At 45.2% G+C, this 25,161-nt stretch overlaps 1 protein-coding gene across 2 annotated transcripts in view; it reads left to right on the top strand.

Moving 5' to 3' along the window:
* LOC144478660 (uncharacterized) overlaps window positions 1-25,158 on the top strand; it is a 91,455-nt gene extending 66,297 nt beyond the window's left edge. Inside the window, exons 2-9 of one of the 2 annotated variants that reach the window (XM_078196766.1) lie at window positions 7,635-7,724; window positions 14,893-16,244; window positions 16,314-16,561; window positions 16,774-17,047; window positions 18,972-19,417; window positions 21,094-21,391; window positions 22,295-22,420; window positions 23,376-25,158. In XM_078196766.1, coding sequence (XP_078052892.1) covers window positions 7,643-7,724; window positions 14,893-16,244; window positions 16,314-16,561; window positions 16,774-17,047; window positions 18,972-19,417; window positions 21,094-21,391; window positions 22,295-22,420; window positions 23,376-23,534 — 2,985 coding nt within the window. In that variant the 5' untranslated portion in view covers window positions 7,635-7,642 and the 3' untranslated portion in view covers window positions 23,535-25,158. Of the gene's footprint in view, window positions 1-7,634; window positions 7,725-14,892; window positions 16,245-16,313; window positions 16,562-16,773; window positions 17,048-18,971; window positions 19,418-21,093; window positions 21,392-22,294; window positions 22,421-23,375 lie in introns of those variants that run through there. The other variant, XM_078196767.1, reaches the window with a different exon arrangement.
* The last annotated feature ends 3 nt before the right edge of the window (window positions 25,159-25,161 follow it).

The raw sequence follows: 25,161 nt of genomic DNA, 5'->3' as shown, positions 1-25,161 counted from the left end.
GCCACGTGGAAAAGAATGTGGAGAATCTCCCCGGCCCCGCGTGGAACGGTTCCCCGAACAAAATGGCGGCGGCGAGAGTGCTAATTGCCGGCGAACGCAGGTTATCGGGGGCCCGCGTGCGCGCACCGAGGCTTTCTTTTCGATCCCGAAACGAACCGAGGAACGGGAATGCCTGTGTAGCGAGTTACTCTGACCTTGAACTTCAAGGTCCCGTAACGGCTACCTCTTTTTTTTACCGGCCGGTTAAAACAGAGAACGAGAACTAGAAAGAGAAGGACGGGGAAGGGGGGGCGAGAGGGATCGGACGGAGGCGCCATAAAACGAATACCGAACGGAATACCGTCCGAAACGATCCGCACGGCTCCGTCTTAAATATCACTCCGTTATTAAACGAATTGCCCAATAAACGTGATAAACGCTGCGCATTACCCGCGGCTCGGTGGTCGATCAAAAATCGAACGCCCGTTGGTAACCCGGCGAGCGAACGGAAAGAAGAGCGCGCGGTCGCGCGCGGGGATAGATATGAATGGGCGAGCGAACAGGAACCGGGAACCGGCGAACAGAAACGAGAGAGAGAAAGAGAGAAAGAGAGAGAGAGAAAGAGAGAAAGAGAGAAAGAGAGGAGGAGAGATTAAAGGGGGCGCGTGTAAACGGTCCGCGTTGCTTTTACGACGGGTCATCAGTGACTATTATGCAAATAAAAGAAAGAGCGCGGTTGTAAAACCGCGAGATATCGTGTAACGCTTCATCGCGAGCAGCTGCCCCGGCCATCGATGCTCCCGGGCACCGATCATGCCCGGCATATTCGCGAGGCTTTTTGCTCGTAAACGCTCTCGAAACTAGAATAAAAGACCCGAGAGAGAGAGAGAATTTAACTGAAACGCGTACAGCGTAGAACGGTCTGCCGAGTGAACCCGTTCGATGAGTCAGTATCCGAAGAACGGTCACCTTTTTTCAGCCACCATGGAATTTTGGAGGAGTCGATCGGTATCGGAGCTAACCGATCAGCTCGTCGTTCCCTCCCCTCGCTTTAGGCAAAAATTAATCTAATTATGGATCTGTATGCGAAATAAAAATTGTATCGATTGCACGAGATAGAAACTAAATCAACAAATTATTGCTTGTTCAATCGTTTTAAACCCTTGCATTGTTGGAATACCCTGATTTATATGAAAATTTAATAATAATTCATATACGTTAAAAAATCTTTACATTGCTAAAATACCCCGATTTTCATGAAAATTTAAGGAAAAATAGCCCGATGCGAATGTGTTAATACCCTGTTAAGTATAAATGTTAGGTTATGGTATATACAATGGTATAAATATTTTTCCTTTTCCTTCCAAGAAATTATAACAGTAGAAAAACTGCTCATTCTTGTAACTATGAAGAAAATAGTACGGCAAGGGGTTAATGTACTGAGATGTTAAAATTCTTTGAATATTCTGACTACATTAAATTGCATCCACCCAAATGCATAAAATCTGATGATTGCCAACTATAATCACGTTTATACTAATTTGTTCTAATAACGATTAATTAAATATTACTTTTTGTGATCTATTACAATAACGATCACAGTATATTCGACAACTGTCGAGCTCCGCCCTTGGCCACCCTTCGGCCACGCGTTCCCTTTTCACCGCGAGGAATTCCAATCGAATATCAAAGGCGTTTCCGGTCGGGCTGCGCCCATTGTGACAAACTCGTCCGCCCGTTGTTCTTCTTTATTCCGTAGTCCAGCCGGGGAGGTTGCCGTCGAGTCGCGGGGATCCGTGAAAGGGGTCGGAAAAACCGACGAGCCCCGACAGGAGCCGGACGGAGAAGCCGCTCGCGAATAGCGATACGATTGTGCGAACGTCGAACGGTAGGATATCGATTTTGTTTCGCCGTGAATCGAGCGGGACCGCGCCGTCCACTCTCTCCTGTCTGGCGTCGTTGAAATACGGGGTCCGATAAAGCTGTCTGGCCGAGTAAAAAGCGCGCGAGGTGTGTCCACGGAGATTCCCAGGGCCTGGAATCGGTGCCAGCCCGACAAATTGCCCGAAAAAGAAAGAAAAAAAAACGACCGAGAAAGCCCTCGATAGTCTCCGCGATGACCCGGTATGCGAAACCAGAATTCGGTGACGGGATGGCAGGGGGGATCCGCCGTTTTTCTCTCATCGGCGGCCTGCACCTGCCACGGCTAATTGAATTACACCGGCCCGTTGCCGTTCCGACGATCCGCGAACCGAGAAACACCTTGTTCTTTCGCTGAAATTTCACGGAAATCGCGCAAAAGGAACGTTCGTCGAAATGCTACCCGATATTGTTAACGATCGGATGATTTAAATACTTTCGACTCTGGTGAAAACTACGCTTGAAACGATAAAATACTTTCTCTTTATTCTGCAATCTTCTTCGACCTGTATATGAAATTAAGTCTTGTGATTTATAAAACAGTTGCACTTTTATAGGCTCTAAAATAGAATAGAAAATAGACTCATATAAAAATTATTTTGGTTATGTAACAATTTCCAGTGGCGTCTCAGAATCACCATTCGAGTGCAAAGGGTTCAACGCTTTCGAATAACAAAGAATTCCGAATAATCCACCGTAACGCGGAGACACTAGAAAAGAGGGAAAACCCAGCCGAGGTACTTGGCCGGCGATCTCAGCCGTTCGATTCGCAGGCAACACGAGCCGGACGGTTTCAATCGCGAAGACAGGTCCGTAATCCGCGACGAAGCATCGTCGTCGTCTTCGTCGTCGTCGTCGTCGGTCGTCGTGCACCAACGGCCGGGCATTGTTGCGCGTCCAAGGTTAATCTCCTCGAATCATGCAAATTGCCGCGCGCGAGCCACCGGGTAACCAAAGTCCTCTAATCCCATCGCAGAGCGGAGGCACGCGTGCGTCCAGTTGCAGCCGGTGCGCCGCCGCCGCGCGGTTACACTTGTACGGTACGCCGTGTTATATTGCCTTTTCCGCGCCGAGCCGCCGCGTCTCGGCCCCGGTGATTTCTGATGCACGGATAGAGAGACAGGTGCGCGTGCAGATACGTTTACCGTCGGCCTATCTCCTCCCTGCCCGGCTCCCCTCGCCCCACCGAACCTGTCCGTGGGTTCGCTACCTCTCGGCTTCTGTTACTAATAAGCATGCCTAATGCTGCACGTTCCTCGCGTGCCTTGGTGCCGTGCCAAAGTACGAAACCAGAGGTCACATTTTCCCTCTCGACGGGAGAAATTAAGCGAAACCGTTCCCTGACCCTCGCCAACCGACGCCGGAATCGGGATTTTCAGGTACCGACGCTAGACACAGCTGGCGCATCTATCGACGACACGGCGGACTTCTTTCGCCAATTTTCACATCATTTCAGAATGAGGTGTTTGATGATTAAATTATAATTTTTCATAAAGCTGTGATACACGCATTTTAACTTTAACAATCTATCAGACGACATTCGCGAAAATCACTATAGTAGGACTCAGTGCCTAAGAGGTTAATTGCAGGTGGCCGGAGACAAAGGTTTTTGGTTCGACGAGGTTAGATTTTATAGAGAAGTGGCTCGTTTCTTTATGATCTAGGTTAGGTGTTGGTCATTTTTGATTCTGGGTCGAGATCAGTCAAAATGTTTAACCCTTTGCACTCGAAGCCATTTTAACTGTAATTCTAAATTAACTTCTCTGATATATAGCATTTCCATTTTATATAACAAAATGTACTTTATGCATATGAAATTGAATCTAGTAACTCATGCAACAACAAGTTATGGTTTTAATAATTTTTGAAATTGTTCCAAATTCTTCAAATCTTCCTATTTTTCCTATTGTAATATAATGATTTTCAAATAGCTCCACCATAGCATCGTTTTATTCATACAAAACTGTAATTATGTTGCTGTTTATTGCAAAAGATCGCAATCTATTTTCAAGCAAATATCACAATTTACAGTTCACTCAAGATAAATTTACACCCAGAGTAAAATCAACTTCACTTAACCTCTATTCACTTTCCTCGCAAACGCGTAAAAGTCAAACAATTACGATCGACAGAAGTTATACCAAACACGTAAAACAAACAGCTGTCAAACTAATCGGCTACTTTGTCAGTGGTTTTATTAGCCGATGGCCGATAAATGAAATCATAGACGGTAGAAAGTACAGTTCTCACGGTCCGCACGACCATCGTCCTCCTCGTTTCCCAGTCGGTTCGAAACGACGACGATCTTCTGCTCGGCCGTCGTACAACGTCGATCTTGGGCAAGTTTTACGATCTCGATCGTATACGACGTAATCTTTCCCCTGATAAACCTAGTTCTCTGCATAGGCGGGCGTGCACGAACGAACGAGAGCTCGGTTCGCATAAAAACCGAAGCCGTTCGAAAGATCGGAGGAACGGGTACGAACGGGTTCGTCGCTGTCGCGGAGAGAAGAAAGATCGGTTGGAAAGCGGATCGGACAATTAAGTATTCCCCGGGACAAAAAGGGTATCAAGGTTACCCATAAGTCATTTAAGGTACTGCGCGAAACCACGGCGAGCCCGATTTCCCCCAACTTTCGGGCGGACTTGTCGAGGGAAGACGGATGTAAAGCAGTCAGGACGAAGACAGGCGGAGGGTGGGGAGGGGAGGGGGGACGAGACCTGAATGCAGCTGACTTATTGCCACGGTCCGAGCGCCTCTTTATAAGTCGATCTCGGTGTTACGACCTACATATCCTTCGCTTTTTCCGGATCGAAGAATCGACCGCGTGCACGGGGCAAACGAGGGTAACCGTGGTTTCGTTACCGACTAGACTTTAGACGATTGCTCCTTGATCGAAGGCTTTTACTTTCTTCGGGGTCGCTCGACCTTATCGTTAGAGGACCAATTTTAGAGGAAGATGTTCTTTGTTCGTGCAAGAATTTCATGGAAATAACTTCAATCGTGTATAGACTTCAATCGTAACATAGCCACTTCGATCGCTTGAACAGAATCTTTTGATGCAGTAAATGAATAATGCAGATCATTTATCTGTACTCTTTTAAAATTTAAATCTATTACAATATATAATTCTTTTATAGTATATAATTCTTTTATAATATATAATTCTATTACAAAACACATAATTCTTTTATAACATATAATTCTATTCCAATACATAACTCTTTCATAATATATAATTTTTATCTAAAACATAACTATTACATATTATATACTTTCTATATAATCATCCTATAATCTTTAATATTCTTGGTACACTAAATAACGTAAAAACCGTGTACACATATTTAAACAAATAAACGAATAATACTCGAAGGAATCGTTAATGTTCTACTTGATTTTCGGGAATTATCGGATCTTCGGTAATCTTGTTGAAACTTTGGCACGCTAGATAGACTGTCGCACCTAGTAGACCTCGAGGAAACTTCGGTTGATGTAGCACCTTGTGGGTACTAGCAAACTTTGCTACGCTATAGACAGACTATAGCACCTTGTATGTCCTAACGAAGTTCCATTAGCCCTTGTGTTAACAGCCAGAGAGACGCGTAACCAGTTCCAAGTAATAAAGAATCGTGATAGGAATTACAGTGAACGAAGCGGTCGATAATTTCTGACGGATATTAATTGTGTGATAAAAAGACGTTCCACGAGCGAAGATGAAACTGTTAAAACAGCGGCGCAGGGGTGAAACGATTATTATCTAATGAGGTAGCGGATCCGGTTGGAGTAAAGTGACCAATTGCTGTGTCTCTGGTTTTGTTATAGGTACTGTGTTATTATATTAATTATCAAATTAAAACGGTCATTGAAGTATATATTAAAATAAAAGGGATGTTAAAATATATATTACAGTAGATGTTAAAATATATATTATAGTAGATATTAAAATAGATATTAAAATACATATTAAATTAGGCATTAAACTGCACATTAAAATAAAATGAATCTGAAAAAAAATAAAATCAATTGTCCAACCCACAGTAACTGGCTCCAGAAAGCTATCAATAACCGGTCGAGAAGTGTTTACAAGAAACGCAGGGACAGTCTCCACTCGGATTGTCTTAATCGGATGAGGATACCATGGACGATCCAACCACGTCGTTCGGCATCGCATTACAGTATTAGCGTTACACTTATTCTCCCAAGACGATCGCGTCGAACGGTGCTCGGCTGATTAACGTGGCGTGAAACGCGTCCGACGCAGCTCCTCGACGAGCGGCCGGGATCAATGTTTTCAGAGTAAACGCCATTCTCTCGGGGAATCGGAGCCGCGGGATTCTCGATCGCGGGGTCCCCCGATCTGCTTAAAATGATAATGAGGCAACGGTCGGGGCCGGAAAATATTGGTTTACGGGGTGCTTGTGGGCATTCGCGCGAGACCCGGCCTGGACAAGCGACCGGGTATATCGCGCGAGCGTTTTCACGATCGTTCGGGGCCCGGGACGATCGAATTCGGAACGAGATCGTCGAGGTTTCATTGTCCTCGGAGTCGATTTCAGGACGTCACGACTCGCCTCGATGATAGCTGAACTGGTTTGTCGGGGGGGACGTGCGCGCTCGAAGTCAGTCCTCTCCGCGCATAAGCGACCGTTTAGGGCCCGCGAAGTGTCGTTTATGTTCGACATTCGTTCCTGGATCGCCGTCGCGCTTTAAGTGCGCCGTGAGCCGGGAACGAAACTCGTTTAATCCTATCGGTTACATTATATTAATCGCGGGAACGTCGTTTGCCTATCGAAAGATACCTCTTTTCCGGAAAAACTGCACGGCGAACACTGTGTTTTTATAACGTTCGGTATTATCTGTGCAGTTTGCGCTTCTTTTTGTACGCTATTAACCGATCGTTCCGATAATGTTATTCGATCTAGTTAATATGAATAAACGTCAAAGTAAAATACTGGTACGAAGGGATGAACATTGTAAGCAAGAGGACATTTTCTCGCTATATTAACACTTGAACGCATCATGTTAATGCATAAAGAAATTTGCTTTCAGAAATATTATACCCTGCAGAGTTGATGAACTCATTTTAGAAACTACTTCATTTATAATGTATTTATTTTTCATTTTCAAATGAGAAACTCGCCGGACTAAACCTACAGGAAATAATATGTGGTCATTTAACCTCCTAGACACGACGCGCCATTATAGTGGTTTTCGCAGATGTTTCTTGCTTTACTTAATTATATTATTAGTTATTAAAATAAACGACTAAAGTGAAAGTGTATAAGTATAATACATTACACTAAGAAAAGAATATATATAGTCAATATTATATATAGCTATACCAAACAATATGGTACTACCAAAATATGGTATTACCAAAAATGGTAATTTAGTTATGAAGAATTTTATTCACGCAAAATCCAGCCGTGCTTAAGAGGTTAAGTGTTGAGATCAAGATAGGATAAATCTCGACCCCAGCATCGATGAAACAACATAATTTGCAAATGTCTCATTGTGACATTTTCTGAGATACCAAAAACAAGGAAATAATTCAAATAAAATATATAAATAAAATGTGATAGACTAATTTGCGCAACTAGAACTCAAATAAAAGTTTTCCACGATTATTAGCCGCAAAGTCCGTTTCTATCGCGAAGTGTGCCATTTCACGGGACGTTCCGCGCCGCTGTTAAAGAGGAGGGCTCTCTGACACGAAGTTTTCTGATTTCAGGGATCAGGATGCGGTGGATCGGTTACGTGGCCACAATCCTCTGGTGGTCGGGCATCGCCAGGTCCCTCAGCACGCTGAATCGAGGTCACAGTCAGTAATGCTCGTTTTGGTGGCCGCGAAGCGCGAGTATTTCAGTAGCGCGGCGCGATTCTTTTCGTCGCGCGTGTCCCCGAAGGATCGGTCTCTCTCTCCCCTCGGTGGACATTCTCCGGGTTCCCGTCGTTGATCCCGGCTGACCCTAGATGGATCTAAACGCCGCGGCGACCGGGAAATCAAACAATCTTCGGCCGTCGTCCCGAGGCGAATTTAATACGCGGATCCGCGGCCGTCGGCCGGCTGCAGGAAGCCGCGCGGGGTCGTTTATTATTTTCCGATCGGCCTCGCGAGACCGCGCAAGGGGCCGCCCCGGGCGATCGATCCCAATCGAATCTCGCGCGCGGCTCACCGTCGAAAAGATGATTAACATTCAATGACCGGAGCGAACCAGGCCGCGCCAGCTCGCCGGCCTAATCGTCGAATAATGATCGCCGATAACGCTATCGGCTTCCCGTTACTCTGATCGCGAAGAAACGACGAATTATTCGAAATCATTGCTTCCGAGCCGGCGCTTATTTATCGGGCGAAATAACAGTTATTTGACGGTCCGGGGGCCCGCTCGCGGATAATTATTTATCTGCCCCGCGAAAGAGCTTTCTTCTTCTGCGCCTCGTTCTACGGTCACGTCTTTGTTCGACGGAGAACGCGACCGGTTTTCTCGCGGCGAGTTAGGGGCGTACACTCTCCTCTCTCTCTGTCCCTCTCTCTTTCTCTCTTTTTCCTCTCTTTCTCTCTCTTTCTCTTTCTCTCTCCCCTTTCGAGTCCATTTTTCTCCCAGCGATTTCATTCCGACGGAATAATCACGAGGAATGTTTTCCATTGAATTTTCGCGCGCGGCAGGCCGCGTCGTTTCGCGGATACTGGCATAATTCCGCGGGTATCGGCCGTTCGAGAATTTATTCCACGCTCAAAGCCGCGAAGTGCCACGCCGCCGCGGTGCTCCACCTGTGCCCGCGACGGACCGCGCTCCCGAGCCGCGAAATTTATATCTTGTTTACGGTACCGATCCGAGTCGAAATGGTTTTGAAATACTCGCCTCTCAGCCACCTATCCGCCGATATTTTCATCTAACTGTAACGCGGTTTCGAGCGGTTTTCATACCGCTAACTGTAACCGCGGTACCTAATGAACGCGCTCGCCGTCGTAAATATTTAGACGCACGCGCGCGCGCGCGTATCTTATGGGCGAACAATTTTTCCGGCGAACGCGCTCGGAGACTTTAACTCTTTGGGGCACGGCGGGATTGAAGGTGTCCCACCTTTTTGACGTATTTCACGGGACGGTGGGACATTTTTAGTCCCACCTCGAAATCTTGCTGCATCTGCATACGTTTATATTTTGTCTTATTTACGTAAAGCAGTTGGTAATATCTTCGAACAATGTTAGAAATGTATTCTTTGTGTTTGCAACATTCAACACGCAATTACCGGTTGACCAATTGTTATAAACGCAAGATTTATTGCACTAACATTGTTTTCTTAGTTTCATGTAAAAAATCGCGGAGGTGAGTTAATTTTTATAAAAATTAATTCGTTACAAGCGAGTAACTTTATAATAAGTAGTAGTTTTATAATAAAAGTTTTATAATAAAAAGTAGTAGTTTTATAATAAAAATCAATGGTTAAATTTGTTTGAAAACGATGAAAGTATGGCAGGATTTTATTTCTTTATATAAACTTATGTGGCACGGTGGGACTGTTTGAATCGCACCCAATAACAACAAATTAAATTAACTATTACTATTTTGTTATGTTTTTACACGATGTTATACTTTGATTAATAAAAATGTACCAATTTTGTTTCGTTTAAAATCCGATAAAATTCCTGTGCAACATAGGTCTATTTTTGATCTGAAATCTTGTGCCTCAAAGAGTTAAACGAGATTTTTTTTCGGACACGCGGCACCGGTCATAAGTTTCCCGGCACACTCGTTCCAGAATATCGTCCGAGCGTCTTACGAACGTAGTTTATTTATTTTACGAATTTATCGCGTCCTCTTACGTATTTAATGCGATTCGCGGAGATTACAGGAGATGTTTATTAAGAGACGATATTGCTTTAATTATTCAAGCGTACATCGCCGGAAAGATGTATAATACAGGGTGTCCCGGAAATCGTAGTACAACCGGGCAGGGGGTGATCCTACATAAAAAAAGGAGAAGATATTTTGGTACAACATTTTTTCATCCGGAGATCTGTTTTCGTGATAATCGACATCAAAGTTCGTTCAACTTATATCGGGTCATATTAACATATTTAATTAATTTACGTTACACATATGAAACATATGATTACCGAGGCAATCGAAAAATTAAAAAGCGATGACAACTTACTGTATGCAGCAGCGAGGAGGACATTTTCAAAAATTATTGTAGCACTGTAATAGCAAGTAGTAAAAAAAGATTAAAAAATGAGTAATGAGTAGACGCACATTGTATTGTTTCAACCGTACAATTACCACTGTTTGTTAACACTAACCCCGAACAGAGACAAGCAGAGCAGTGAAATACACGGCAAGCAAATTGTATTAAATGGTTTACAAGTTGAACAAACTTCGATTATCAGGAAAACGGAGCTCCGAATGAAAAAATGTTATACCAAAATATTTTCTTCTGTTTTGATGTAGAATCACCCCCGGCCCGGTTGTACTACGATTTCCGGGACACCCTGTATATCGATGGCGCGCAAAGCGATCAAGTTTTAGACAGGCTTATCAGCCAGCCACGTTTCGCGGCGCGATCCATTTATCACGTTTACTCCCGATAAGTGTTGGACATCTTTATACATTAGGACATTTATTGGCCGGTTAATGTTTAAAAACATCGGTCTGTGAGAAAGCTAGCGGAAAAGATAGCGGGAAAGTCTCGCGACTTCGGTTCGAGTTTACTAGATCGTCTCTCGCTAATGTACGCTTAAGCAATTAAAGCAACATCCTGCGCTAATAAATATTGGCCGCGATGTCCGGGGATAACGTTAGGTTTGTGGGACAGGACAATCAATCGGAAAGACGCGAGCAAAAACTTGTCGCCGGGGGTGTAAACTCTTAATTCCTATTCCAATAATCCGGTCGTTTCACGTCGATCTCGAAGTGACGTCTCATTGCATTTCCAATAACCTCTTCGTCATAGAGCGTTACCATTGGGTTGGCAATTAAGTGATCGCGGATTTTGTCGATAGATGGACTTTACACTTTCTTTTGTTTTACTAACGTAGTCAAAGCATCTAACCTATAATTTTTTCTTATCATTTGGACTTCTACCTTTAATTTAGTAAAAAAACTTATATCGATTAGTGCTTTAGTTTTGTTTTTATCTCAATTAAAAATGGAAGAACAGGACGTGCATTTCAGACGTATTTTATTGTATTACTTCCGAAAAGGCAAGAACGCATCGCAAGTACAAAAGAAGTTATGTGCCGTATATGGAAATGAAGCCAAAAGATTATACTGTCAGTTTGGTTATAAATTTTTGGTTAGAAATTTTACGAACGTGGAATTTTGACACTGCCAGAACGATGGCAATAGATCATCGACAAGAACGGACAGTATCTAACTGAATAAAGTTATATTTTTAAACAAAAATTTTGAATTTTCCTTCTTATTTGAAAACCGCAATCACTTAGTTGCCAACCCAATAGCTTGTCAAAATTATTAAAACGTCACAGAGGAGATCAGAAAGAAACTAGTAAAAGTAAGCTGGAAATAGCGACTGTCCGAAGTAAAATGCACAAAGTTCGCTTTTCTGAGAGCAACTTGGTCGCTGTCCGTTTCAACAGGAGTAAAAAAAGACGTCGAACAGGGGTTTCAAAGGAGCGTAGCACCGTGAGAAACCCTTTGCCCCGGGATTAACACGCTTTTCCTGAAACAAACACTTCACCCTCCGGTCGCCGCGTAGACGACGTCAAGCGGCGGACACCCAGAGAGCGGTCTGTGGCCCCCCCTCGAACCCCATTGTTCCCACCGAAGAGGTACGAACGTCGGACGCGATAAAGTTTTTCTTTAATTAACGCGGCCAGGCCCCGGGGAACGCGATACGAGCATATTTCTAACGGAGAAAGCGAGACCGTGAAGGTAGACACACACCGCGAACCGCAAGCAATTTACGTTGCAGTGGCCATACGCGGGACTCGGTTAACGACCTGGCCCAGGTCTACGTACTCGTTCCGCGATTAAGTTTCGTTTTTCTGTTCCTTCCCCTTTCGCCACCCCTCCGGCGGGGGGCAACCATTTTTCGTTTTTCCCCCCCTTCGCGGGCTGCTACCACCACCGGAGTGTACGGCACTTTCACCGGAGAACACTGGGAGCCGGGTAGATCGGATCTGCGAGCGCTAACGACGTCCCAATTACCGGGCCCCCGGGCCCGGAGGATCGTTCGGCGATCCCCTAATTAGCGGATCGACGAAAATCCCGGCTCGACCCGCCGCCAGAATTCCTCGTTTCCAGACCGGAAACGCGGAGATGCCCGACCGAGCTACTTCAGATCTTTCGAGCGTCCTCCGAAGCGATTAAGACGAATATTGGCTCGCCCTTCTCCCCGATAGCTATCTCCATGAGAAACGAAGGCTTCCCGGAGTGGCCAGGGGACCGGAGAGCCCCGAGGATGCTCGATCTCGTTCGGAAAAATTTCAACGAGTTCGAAATTGCGCGCGGTAGAACTCCGCTTATCTGAACTCCGTTTCTTGCTAAGACATCTTTAGCAATGACCGGTGTAGCGAACTTCTGATGGACTACTATTAGCTGAACTATTGTCGAGTGGTGATTCAAACTGTGAATATCTACGGTAGAGTGTTTTGGCTAAAGCTATAGATATGAACGCGAACTTTGATTTTTTTATTTATTTATTATGACCTTATTTAATAAGAATAAGAGCTATAATATATCTTATCCAATAAGAGTAAAAACTATAATACATTTTATTCAATAAGAATAGAAAGAATTTTATATCTTACTCAATAAGAATAAGAATTATAATATGTTTTATTCAATAAAAATGGGAACTATACTATATCTTATTCAATAATAATAAAAAGTATATTATATCTTACTAAATAAGACCAAAGGATATATTATGCCTCATTCAATAAGGATAAAAACTATAATATGTCTTATTAATCGATTGATATGAACGCGAATTTTAATTATTCAACACTCGGATTTATATTATGTGAATTTATCTGGTTATATGTAGTGTTTGCTTCCCGTCGAGTTCATATAAATGAAGTTCTACTGTCGATGTTCTCCGGTCATTTCGAAGAATTAAGGGCGCAGCAGGTAGCATGTTTGAACACGCTGAAGCGTGTTCGAGAATTGCATGTGATTTCTGCAATGTTAATCGTTCAGGATTTTCTTCTTGTTAGCAAGCAAATTAAGAGAATACTTGGATTCTGTATTCTCTTAATTGTGATTCGGAATTTGATCTCGTTTTCTCGAAAATGCAAATGATATTCTTCGTGGAGTCTAAGCAGATAAGGGTTGAAGTATTGAGTCGATTATTATGAAGTGATCAATTGCTTTATATTGATATTTATCTATTATTTTATTTTGTTTATTTTTGAATAAGAGATATTAAATCTTTTTTATATTGTAACATATCTTATTTGATAAATATAAAATTAATTATGCTCAGAAAAAAAATTGAAAGCACAGCAATTCAGAAATATATAAAAGAATAAAAATAAGAATAAAAATTACGACATGTCTTATTCAATAAAGATAAAATCTATAATATGCCTTCCACGATAAGAATAAAAACTGTATGTCCCATTCGATAATGATAAAGTTAATTACAACTTAATGAAAACCAAAGCAATTGGTCACCCCATAGTAACCGGCTCCGCTACCCTAATTCTTGACGAGGATTCGGAAGTGGGTCGCACCTCGGCTAGCCTTAGCAGAGGAGATAGCAGATTGGTAGTCAGCGGCGAACGATTCCGCGCGAAACAATTTTCCTGTTGCTCGTGGCCCCGAGATCGCCAGCCGGGCGTCGTTAAGAATCGATTCTAATCTAGACGTAAATGCTCCCATTAGTCGGCAGGCTTAATTGTATGTTCGCTGGCCTACTTCGGCCGGTGCTCTCGCGGCCACTGGGAACGGCGAAGGGAGAGAACGTGGACGAGAGAAAGAGAAAGAAGAAAAGAGCGAGAGAAAGGGGGAAATAGAGAGAGAGAGAGAGAGAGAGAGCGAGAAAGACTAGGAAAGGGAGAAAGAGATAGAGAAAGACCAGGAAAGGGAGAAAGAGAGAGAGAGACGAGAGATAGAAGGGGAATCAATCAGCCGAGTCCGCGGCCGGCTGCCGCGAAGCCGCGAGCGCAGCATCGCCGGGTGATTTGTGGGACTCGTGTGTCGTTCTATTCGCTGCCAGTTAACATTTCGACCCTTAATTCGATCGCCGCGTTTCTTGCAGTAGCCGCGCCGCGACCGTCAGCGCTAGGCGATCGGCTCCCCGTGAATTCCTCCCACCGCGATGATTTTTACGCTCGTTTACGGTCCGGTTTTTAACACCTTGACCGCGGCGGATGATGTCAGCTGTCGCGCTAACTGTGCCTCCCGCTGGCTGTCACACTGACCGCTAAACGTCCGCGGATGCTCGTCACCGACTCTTTGAAATATGGGCCTTTCGGTGATGGACATGTTTTATGGGACGCTGCGAGACACACGGTCACTTTTCGCGCGGATTCTGCGGCACGATGTCTCTGTTACCCTGAAACAGTCAAGCGAGTAATTAGAAATCAAACAATCGCGTGTGCGGAATCAAAGTAGCCCGGGTCGATAGCAGTACTTCGAAGGGACACGACGTGAATGCCTTCCATCAATTATCTTAGTAGGTCGACAATAATGTAACGACGTATTATTCGCTTCTATCGTAATAGCAGTTTAGATAATATTTCCAGTTCGAGACGTCGGGGATAATGAGTATCTAATATCCAAAGAGAACAGCGCGCAACAAATTGCCTACGGATAGATCACTAAACCAGAAAATAGTAAAAGCCGGGAAAAGGGGGGAAGACTTAAGAGCGTATGAAGGCCAAGAATGAAAATAATCGTATCGTTAACGTTTACCGTCCCCGCAAAACAACGAAGACGAGCGGAAAACGAAGAATCGAACCGATTAGAAAGTAGTGAAACTTCCAAACTGGCGGGTCGTCATGGTCGTTTGCTCCGCAGGTTATAAAATCACCCCGAAGCCCTGCCGGGTGCCAGGCCTCGAGACCAAGGAGGGCACGTGCATGTTCGTCTGGGAGTGCATCAAGTCGGAGGGGACGCACGTGGGCGTGTGCGTGGACACGTTCATGTTCGGCAGCTGCTGCGTGCACAACTCGACGACGAACTCGATCACCGCGTCTAATCAGCAGCAGCAGCAACACCACCAGCACCATCATCAGCAGCACGCGTCGTCCTCCGACCCTCTGAGGCCAACGTTGGCGGAAGCGTTGGGCAACGAGGCGACCCGGCCAACGTTGACCTCGTTGTCCAGCTTCCTGGTGACGGACTCGACGACCCCGAGGCCCAGCCACCATCAGTCGAGCTACGATTCTCCCGGAGGGTCCGGCAGACCCCATAAACCGTTGTCGGCTGGCTCCGGGAGGCCGTTGCAGAAGAGGCCGCACGCGAAGCCGACGTCGGATCACAAGGACAGGGTGCAGGGGGTGCCCGGATCGCCGAACTTCTGGGAGAAGGGCTCCCAGAGCACGAGGCGGCCTGGCTCCACCGACCACTGGGAGAAGGGGCCTCAAAGCACCAAGAGACCGGCCTCCGACCCCTGGGAGAAGGGACCTCAGAGCACCAAGAGACCAGCCTCCGACCCTTGGGAGAAGGGTCAGACCACCAAGAGACCCGGTTCCACCAGTCTCTGGGACAGGGATGCTCAAACTACTAAGAGACCAGGGTCAAATCACTGGGAGAAGAGTCCTCAGACTACCAAGAGACCCGCGTCAACGAGTCTTTGGGAAAAGGACGCTCAAAGTACCAAGAGACCAGGATCGACTAGTCTTTGGGATAAGGACGTTCAAAGCACCAAGAGACCGACCTCGGACACCTGGGAGAAGGGCTCTCAGAACACCAAGAGGCCCGGGACCGTCGAGATCTGGGAGAAAGGTCCTGCGAGTACGAAGAGACCTAGCTCATCTTTTTCTACATCCATCTACACCACGAAGAAACCAGCCACTACCGTTTTCTGGGACGAGGCTACCAAGAGACCGGACGTCCAGAGTCCTCAACAGAAGACCAGGCCGGACGATAGTCAGCACACGGCTGTTAAGGAGAAAGAGACTACCCACGACGGGTTCCAGGGCCATCACCAAGGGTTCAAGGACAAGGTGGACACTGGACACAACACGTTGATCATAAGGATCCCTGGCAAGGAGCACGCGTCCAACGACGACGAAGGTATTAGGCCGAACAGGCCGAGCAACCAAAGACCGATCGAGACGAGGCCGGACGAGGGGAAGACCGAGGACGCCGATCTGACCGTGCAGGAGTCCGTGCATCGGCCCAGCGTCAACTCCGTCGACGAAAATGTAAGAAATCCGCTTCGTCGGAAGCCCGGTTATTTTGAATATTTTTTTAAAGGCTGTTCCGTGTCGCAGGAAACCGTCAAGGAGCCCCACTCGAACCTGAACTTCATCCACACCGAGCGCCCGCAATGGGCGACGAAGCCAGTGTCGCCGAAGCCGACGACGGACTTCTCGAAACCGTACTTCTCGATCAAAACGACCACTTACAGGCCGACGTCGATGAACGACTCGCGGCCGAACTTCGTCTCGAAGCCGACCAACACCTCGAAGACACCGCCGACGATTAGGCCGAGCCAAGTCAGCAGCCAGTCTACCACCAGGTATTCGACTATGTCCTTACGTTCCATTTGCCGCCGTAGTTCCAGTCTAGATCCTTTCATCGAGTTATCGATCCTTTCGTAAAATATTCTGGAGGGACCTGGTGAAGGGTCCCAGCTAGTAGCTAGGATCATAAACGTCTATCTAGAAGCGTAGAACGAGGAGACGAGGAGATAGTTCCAGGCAACAGCTTCAATCTTTTCTTTCATTCTAGCGCAGCCGGATCCGTGCCACAGACCTCTCACTGGCAAGTGACCACAGAGCCGGCGTTCATCACCAAACAAAGGCCGTCGTCGTCCACGAAGCCGTCGGGCTCCTTGGAAACCGCTAAACCAATGCCAGTCAGCTCCCATTTCTGGTCGGAGAACAGCTGGACGCCGCCCAGACCGTCCTTGAAACCGCACTGGACGGACAACCCTAGTCTCCTTCAGAACGGCCCTGAAGCCTTCCCTCCGCGACCCAGTTTCAAACCCACGGAACCGCAGGAAGTATGTCCAGCCAATCACTCGTATCGCTTGTCAACTTGTCAACGTGACAGGATTGTCGCGTGAATCCTCGGTTATCCCATCTAAATCTCCACTCCATCCACCGTCAACTCAAGAATTGACAGAGTGCTTACTTGCCTCGATGGTTGTCTCGCTATAGCTTCGGAGAAGGTTCGGTTGTGATAGGTAGACAGGAAGCTGTAGGCGGGCCCTGAGAATTTGCAGAAACATAGTTGTTAGACTGTCCTGTGCGAGAAAAAGTTTTCAAGACTATGTTAAGGTTATGTCAAAGTTATGTTCACTATCTTTGTGACAATTTTAATATCAACTCAAATTTAGAAGCATGAAAATATGTACAGGATAAACGGTAGTAGCTAGATTCCTAGCATTTATTGAAATATCTACTTGCCTCGATAATTGTGACAGCCCGATCTGCGAATCAATCGCAAAGGGCCCACGCCAGCGGCGACGTAAAAACAGGGAAGTCGAGGCTACAATTTTTGTCTCGAGAATCGAGCGTCTCACCGCTCCAAGTATTTTCCGACACGTTTCCCTGCACCCTGTCGTGAATATTCGTAACTGTACAGCGAACAACGCCGGCATCCGCATTATTCGAATAACACACGGTCCCATGGCTCCGCTATAATTCACGCGGAGCCGGGGGAATATTCGAATTTCAATTCGAACGGACGCTCGATCCGGAACAGCGAGGAATCCGTAATCCTTGGACGGCTCTTAACGCGCGGTTGCCCATCGTCGCAAAAACCATCCTGTTCCTCACCGTCTGTCCCCCCCCTCCTTTCTCATCTCTTCGCCTCTCTCTTTCTTTCCCTCTTTCTCTCTCTCTCTCTTTTTCTTTCTCTCTTTTTCTTTCTATCTATCTCTTTCTTTCTCTCTTTCTCTTTTGCTATCTCTTTCTCCTTCTCTTTCTCTCGCTCTCTCTCTCTCTAAAACGCTCCGCGAGGTATCTAATCGAAGGATCAATCCCGCGCGCGAGGAACAGCTTTATCGCGTTACATCCTTGATCGGCCGGTGATCCGGCCGGGACGTTATTAGATCCGATCGGTATGTAGAAGGCCCCGGCTCGGCGAGTCGAATCGAATCGAAGCGGAATCGACGCGGAATCGACGCGGTTGTCGGGAGAGGCTCCGGACGATCCTCTCCGTCGGGTGTTTTTGCCGCGGTTACTGTGCATCGCGACAAAGAAACGCGCGGGGCCCCGATAAGGCCCGGCCATTCGATTACACAGTCCATTGAGCACCGCGAACCACTACAAAGTAGAGAGAACGACCGGCGATTTAGAGGATTAATATAAAACCGCCGATACCGTCGGCGAGCCGAGTTTTGTTCGGTTTAAACCGTCGGCTCAAACGATCGCTCCATCTTCGTTATTTGTTGACGAACTTTATAAAATCTTTTGTGACGCTGTATATGTTAGATATAATCGGTATAAAAGATTTTATAGAATTTACCGATCTTTTTACGGAATATGCAGAGTTTATTAAATAATATACTGGAAATAGTTAGGATGATATTGGTCATAATTTCTATTAAAACGATCTACATTCTCGTCTCGTAATTTTTATTGTTAGTAATATTGTTATTATTTATTAGACTCTCTTAAGTCGTGACAGTGAAGTAAACATTACAAAGTACAAGATTTAACCCTTTGCTGTCGGAGCCATTTCAACTGGAAATCCAAAGTATTTTTTTAGACTCACAGTGTGGCCATTTTATATAACTCGGTGCATTTTATACATTATGGAATTAAATTTTGTGACTTGCGCAACAGTTAACATAACCTTGACAATTTTTTGAATACGGATAAGAATTATTTCGAAACGTTTATTTTTACGTTGAAACTCACCGTAAAACCGCCACTAAAGTTGATACGTTTTTGTCAGTTAATTGTTTAAATATTCCGCAGAGCACCGAGTTCCACAAGCCTCTCGGCTCGGCCCACTACATCACTACGTCCCACTTCGAGACGTCGGCAAGGCCTAGACCGACGAAGAAGACGACGACGTCCACGACGACGACGACCTCGACGACCACGACGACCACCACGACCACGACCACGACCACCACGCCGAGACCGGAGACGACCGTTACCAGCGAGCCGGCAAAAGCAACCGGATCGGTGCTGACGGTTTCCGCGGCCGACGAGAGCAAAGGCACGCAATGCGGCGTCCCGCCCCTGTTCCCGAGACCGGAAACCAGGATCGTCGGTGGCAAGGACGCGCCGTTCGGTCGATGGCCTTGGCAGGTGTCCGTCAGACGGACTTCCTTCTTCGGGTTCTCCAGCACGCACCGCTGCGGCGGCGCTGTCCTCAACGAGAACTGGATCGCCACCGCCGGCCATTGCGTTGACGAGTGAGTAGAGATAAGTGATAATTAGAGGACTCTTCGATGGATCTTATAGATTTTGTTAGAAGAAGAAATTCTGGGTGAGAGAAGTGTCTTCGGAGATTTGGGCTAAAGCGCTGACGCTAGATCTGCGGGTGGGATTATTTTGTTGCGGAAACATGGAAGCTTTTGATGTGAGATTTTTCTTGGTCTTTGAGCAGTATTTTGGCGAAGTATATGAATTTTTAGAAAGGTGAAACTTTGAAATTGAGATCAGTATAAGCGATCAAAGAAGAGTCCTATAGCGTGATGTAGCAGACTAGGGTGCAACATTTTAGCTAACTTTATGATTTTTTTATTCTGAAACCGCGAAAGCTTTCGATATGCAGTTCCTATACACTCTTTTAGTTATATTTTACCAAGCTATATGATTTTTTATAAATCTCTAACCTAAAAATCGAGGTCGGTACAAGCGATCAAAGCGACAACTAAATATCTATCTTCACGACTTTTTCGCAATCAAGTCACGGCTTGGACGCGACACTTCCGCGTGCTCTTTCCGTCGTCTTTAAACGGAGTGGACAAATTTGTATCGACGAGAAGAATCAGAAGAGTCGAGTTCGTTACGGTAGATGATAAGGAGTCCTAATCTCCGCGGGGATCGACGTGCGCGCGGAAGCGGCGCGAATCCGTTCGCCAGATCAAACATCGGTAATCGCCTAATCAAACGAGCTCGAGTGAGTCATCCTACGGTGTGGAGCAGTCGGAAGGTGGTCGTGAAAAGCTGAATCGAAACCGACCGACTGCATTCGCTCGCTGGAAGTGTTAAGTTCTGCTGTCAGGCTGCCCGGAGAGTCCCTAAATAAGAGCAGACAGACAGACGCGGAATGACTCGATAATAGTTTCCGTCGGCGGCGGAGCACGCGTGAAGCGCAAAAACCGATCCTGTTATCCGTATTACGCTCGGCCTACCCGGGATGTGTCTATTAATTAGCCTGGATGCTGGCCCGATAGCGTATCTGTCCGCGTTTCACCTCCGTAGCGTCGCGCGGACCCGCATGACCACGTCCAACGAAAAACCTAATCGAAGGATCTCCGTGCAAATATACCGCGTCGATCGCAAGAAACGGAAAGTCTTTTTCTTCTTTTTCCCTCGTTTTCATAAACCTTTTACCATTCGAAATGTCATCTATCCAACTTTCTATTGGATTGGCAACTAAGTGATTTCAAACAAGAAGGAAAATTTTTGTCTAAAAGTATAACTTTATTTTGCCATCGTTCTGGCAGCGTCAAAAATCCGCGTTCGTAAAATTTCTGATCTTTGCTATCAAGAAACTGAATTAAATGTGATCTGACGTTATCAGCGTTGTTAAAAATTTTACCACTTAAGGAGTTCTGTATGGAGCGAAACAAATAGTAGTCCGTAGGCGCAAGATCAGGACTATTTTGATTTTATTTATCTTATCAATCGCGACAGATATTTAATATTTAAAAAGTTATGTAATAACATTGAAGCTTGTAAAAATTTGTCAACGCTGTTAAATTACAACGAAGCAGACAATTTTCACGAAAATCGCTCGCCCGGTCGTAAACTCGGCGAGCAGAAATCCGCGCGATCAAGTCCTCCCCCCCGATTATTATGTAATTGCGAGCGGTCAGGGTTCAGGAGTCAGAGGGAGCTTGTCGTTGGTCGTGTGTTCCAGCCTGCTGACTTCGCAGATCCGGATCCGCGTCGGGGAATACGACTTCTCGTCGGTCCAAGAACGGCTGCCTTACGTCGAGCGCGGCGTGGCGAAGAAGGTGGTCCACCCGAAGTACAACTTCTTCACGTACGAGTACGATCTGGCGTTGGTCAGGCTGGAGAGCTCGTTGACGTTCGCGCCGCACATCTCGCCCATCTGCTTGCCAGCCACCGACGACCTTCTGGTCGGGGAGAACGCGACCGTCACCGGATGGGGACGGCTCAGCGAGGGCGGCACTCTCCCCTCCGTGCTGCAGGAGGTAAATTACCCCGTAAATTCCATCCCCCCGAAACCGCCTGACACGGGGAATCGCCGGCCGTGGAATCCGCTCGCGTTCCTGCCCGCCAAATCTCGCCGCAGGAAATTCGGATTTTAAATTAGCTTCGGCCAACCGCGAAGCCGAACGAAATGCCGCGAGCCGGTGAAATATTTCGGTGCGCAATCTAGAGATCGTAAAATAACTTATTAATGCAGTGGCAGCTAGATTACGAATTTAATCCTTTTACGTACTTTAACGAGTAGAACTTGTAGTCGAGATTTATGGTAATGACTGGTTAAATGTAAATTTTATTCTCTTCTTTCGAATTTGAATATAATTCTGTTCTTTTTTAAATAATGTAAAAATATTCAAGGAAATATAATAATATTATCAAGGATAACTAGAAAGAAAATGGTACAGAAAGGGGTTAGACTCTGTCTTTCTCTCTCCTTCCTTTTGAAATAAACTACTGCAGTCTAAATTCATGTCAAAACCAATCCGAACATTTATAATTTAACAACGAGCCTCAGTTTTAAATTTTAAGGTAGAAATATTAGAAAAATTCTGGACAAAAAAACCGGTCCATGGTTTGTTACAAACAAAAAATTATAAATATCACCATTAAGAATAGTCAATTTTAATACAACGAAAAACTCAGTAAGTATTCTAATCGACTAGCAGTCAATCTACTAAATAAAAAAGCAGACATTTTAATCAGAAAATGTTATAAGCTATCATACTTCACCAGATTTATATAAATACTATGTTCAATTATCGAAAGATGTGTACCACTGAGTAAATAAATTAGCAAATAAATAGGAATAAAAAACGAGCTTTCATCCGTTTTGGCAATAGCGGAGGACTTTTTAATGGGCGTCGATTGATTGTTGAACATTGTTCCAGGTTTCCGTGCCTATAGTGAGTAACGATAGATGTAAGTCAATGTTCCTGAGAGCTGGTAGACACGAATTCATACCAGACATATTCCTGTGCGCGGGATACGAGACCGGGGGTCAGGACTCTTGTCAGGTAATTCCTCAAAGTCGATAATTTACGGCCTGATAACAGTGTGGCTGGCATAATGGCTGCTTATTAGACGTATTTACCCGGAATGCAATTTTCCAACGGCAATCGTGTGAGACAACTTGTTTCTCCGCCTTTTTAAGATCCAAACGTGAGACTCGCGGTTACTACACGCGTAAAGTAGCCACTGGACATCGACGATTTATTACAACATTTATCAATCGAAATGTGTACTTTGAAGGAAACATTATTTCAATTTGGCTAATTAACTCTATCCACATTGAAAATATTGGATTTATATGTTCTTTAGATTTGTCGTAAAATAGTTAATTAATTACCTTGAGACACTCTTAACCCTCTTAGTACCGAACAACGATATATCCTTGTTGGCTATTGTTTGAAAGATAGTTTTCTTAATATTTTTATTAAACAACAATTTAATTTATTATTTCTTCATTTCATTTCATTTCTTATTTCTTCATTTCTTATTTCCCTTTTTAAATTTATTATTCATCAGGCTGTACAAAATTCTTGCAATTTCTTTCCGAAACTTTATCAAACGAGTTTTAAACATTTCGTTTAGATACAGAGTTTTTTGGCCGGTACTAGGAAGGTTAAGTATAAACAGACACGACAACGCAAAAATTACTACTCAATAGGATATAATTTTAGCATTGCCTCAGACTCACCACTCGAGTACAAAGGGTTAGTAATTGCATGCAACCTATCAATCTTTAATCAAGTAAAAATAATTGAACACTAAACGTATTAAAACAGTGGATTCCATATTCAGTACCTTCACCTTACACTCTAGAAACTTTCGATAAAAAGATCCCAATAAATGAATTAAAATAATCCAAAAAAACCTAGAGAAACAATGTCGTAAAAGCAGTGTCAGCCACGCTCTTGTCATTGATCTATTCCGAATGATCGAATTGATAGAACCCTCGTCTGTCAACAGGGAGACTCTGGAGGGCCTCTTCAGGTCCGCGGCAAGGACGGCCGCTACTTCCTGGCCGGAATAATCTCCTGGGGGATCGGTTGCGCCGAGGCGAACCTGCCCGGCGTGTGCACGAGGATCTCGAAGTTCGTCCCGTGGATCCTGAAGAACGTGACCTGACCGATCCCCGATCTTGTCCACTGGAAATCTTGTTCACAGCTCGCCGGGACGGTGGCCGCTGGGAGCCTGAACATCGCGTTTCCTCGACGCTCCGTCGACGGGCCGGCTCTCTCGCCCCGAGAGCCCTCTCCGCTCCTTCGGGATCGAACGAGGAGGATCAGCTTTGGATCAGCTGGCGAAAAACAACGCCGGACGATCGATCCACGACGATAGAAATCGCGGGTCGGCCAGATGAACGGAGATAATAGCCACCGCACCGGCGCGGCGGGAAGAGTGAAACGGAAAAAAAGAATAATGGATTCACCGGATTTTCGACTGCCCGAATAAGCGTGGCCTCGTACTTCAGGGGGAGGGGGGTGCATTTGAACCGAGACCGCGCGAGAGGAGCCTCGCATCTCGAAGACTGTCGCCGAGAACGAAGCCAATCAAACGTCTGAGATAATTATGGGACCAGGATAGTCGTCCTTGCTTCTCGAACGCGGGACTGTATTTATATATAAATATATAAATATAGATTTTTATATATATATAGATATATATATACGTGCATAGAGAGATATAAGTAAGATAATAATATATTTTCTGTCACCCTGTACATGAGCAGAGAGAAAGAGGAGACCAGGGCTCGGCGTTGTAAACGATGACTCGATCGCGGTTTTAGCTTGTTTTCTTGGATCGGAGGGGACTGTTTCGACGCCGAGCTCCATCGCGGTACGATCTCTGTGGAAACGCGGTTGTCGATGGCTTAGATGTGACTTTTGTTGATGCGCTCGGAGACGGAGCTGTCGAGATTGATGTCTGCGATTATTAAGATGATTTTATGAAGGCTAGAATTGGAGATTTAAGATTTATGTACTAGGATCGAAGACCTAAGATCAAAGACCTAAGATCAAAGACTTAGGATTGAAAACTTAGGATCAAAGACCTAGGATTGAAACCCTAGAATTCGAAGACTTAAGATTGATAACCTAGGATCAAAAACTTAGGTTCGAAGACCTAGGATTGAAAACCTAGAATTCGAAGACTTAAGATTGATAACCTAGGATCAAAAACTTAGAATCGAACATCTAGGATCAAAGGCCTAAAATCGAAGACCTAGGATCAAAGACCAGTCTAGTTTACCAATTAGAAAATTGTTAGCGAACAAAACAGAATAACTAATACTTGAAAAATATGTAAACGTCGTAAATGCACGAAAATCTTAGATCTAATAATACGATTAAAGTCTACGGCGTTCTGACAAATGTTGTCAACCTATCCACGAACGTAATCGACCGATTATTAGACGATAAACACCGAGAGTGATCGATAGCATCTAAAAGCTATCAAGCTAGCGATAAGTCGAAAGTATACGCGATCAATCTTCCGAGTAAACCCGACAGTCATCTTTGATTCGAAAGCTTCGACAGGAAGCAATCATTTCGCAGACTAATAAAAACGACGAGGTCTCGAAAAGCCGCAAGCGTTGACAAAACCGTTTCCATAGGGAGCGATACCGTGCATTTATCTACCCGTTGTATAGCGAAGCCTGTAAAATGCTAAGTTCTTGCCCATCGCCGCGTTAGTAATCGTCAATTAACACACCGGAGAACATAATTTAAAAAGACACGTTCGCCTCCCTTCGACT

This window comes from Augochlora pura, chromosome 3, assembly GCF_028453695.1.
Source record: "Augochlora pura isolate Apur16 chromosome 3, APUR_v2.2.1, whole genome shotgun sequence".
Taxonomy (NCBI): Eukaryota; Metazoa; Arthropoda; class Insecta; order Hymenoptera; family Halictidae; genus Augochlora; species Augochlora pura.
Note: the sequence above shows the minus strand (reverse complement) of the source record. Positions and strands in the feature narration are given on the sequence as shown.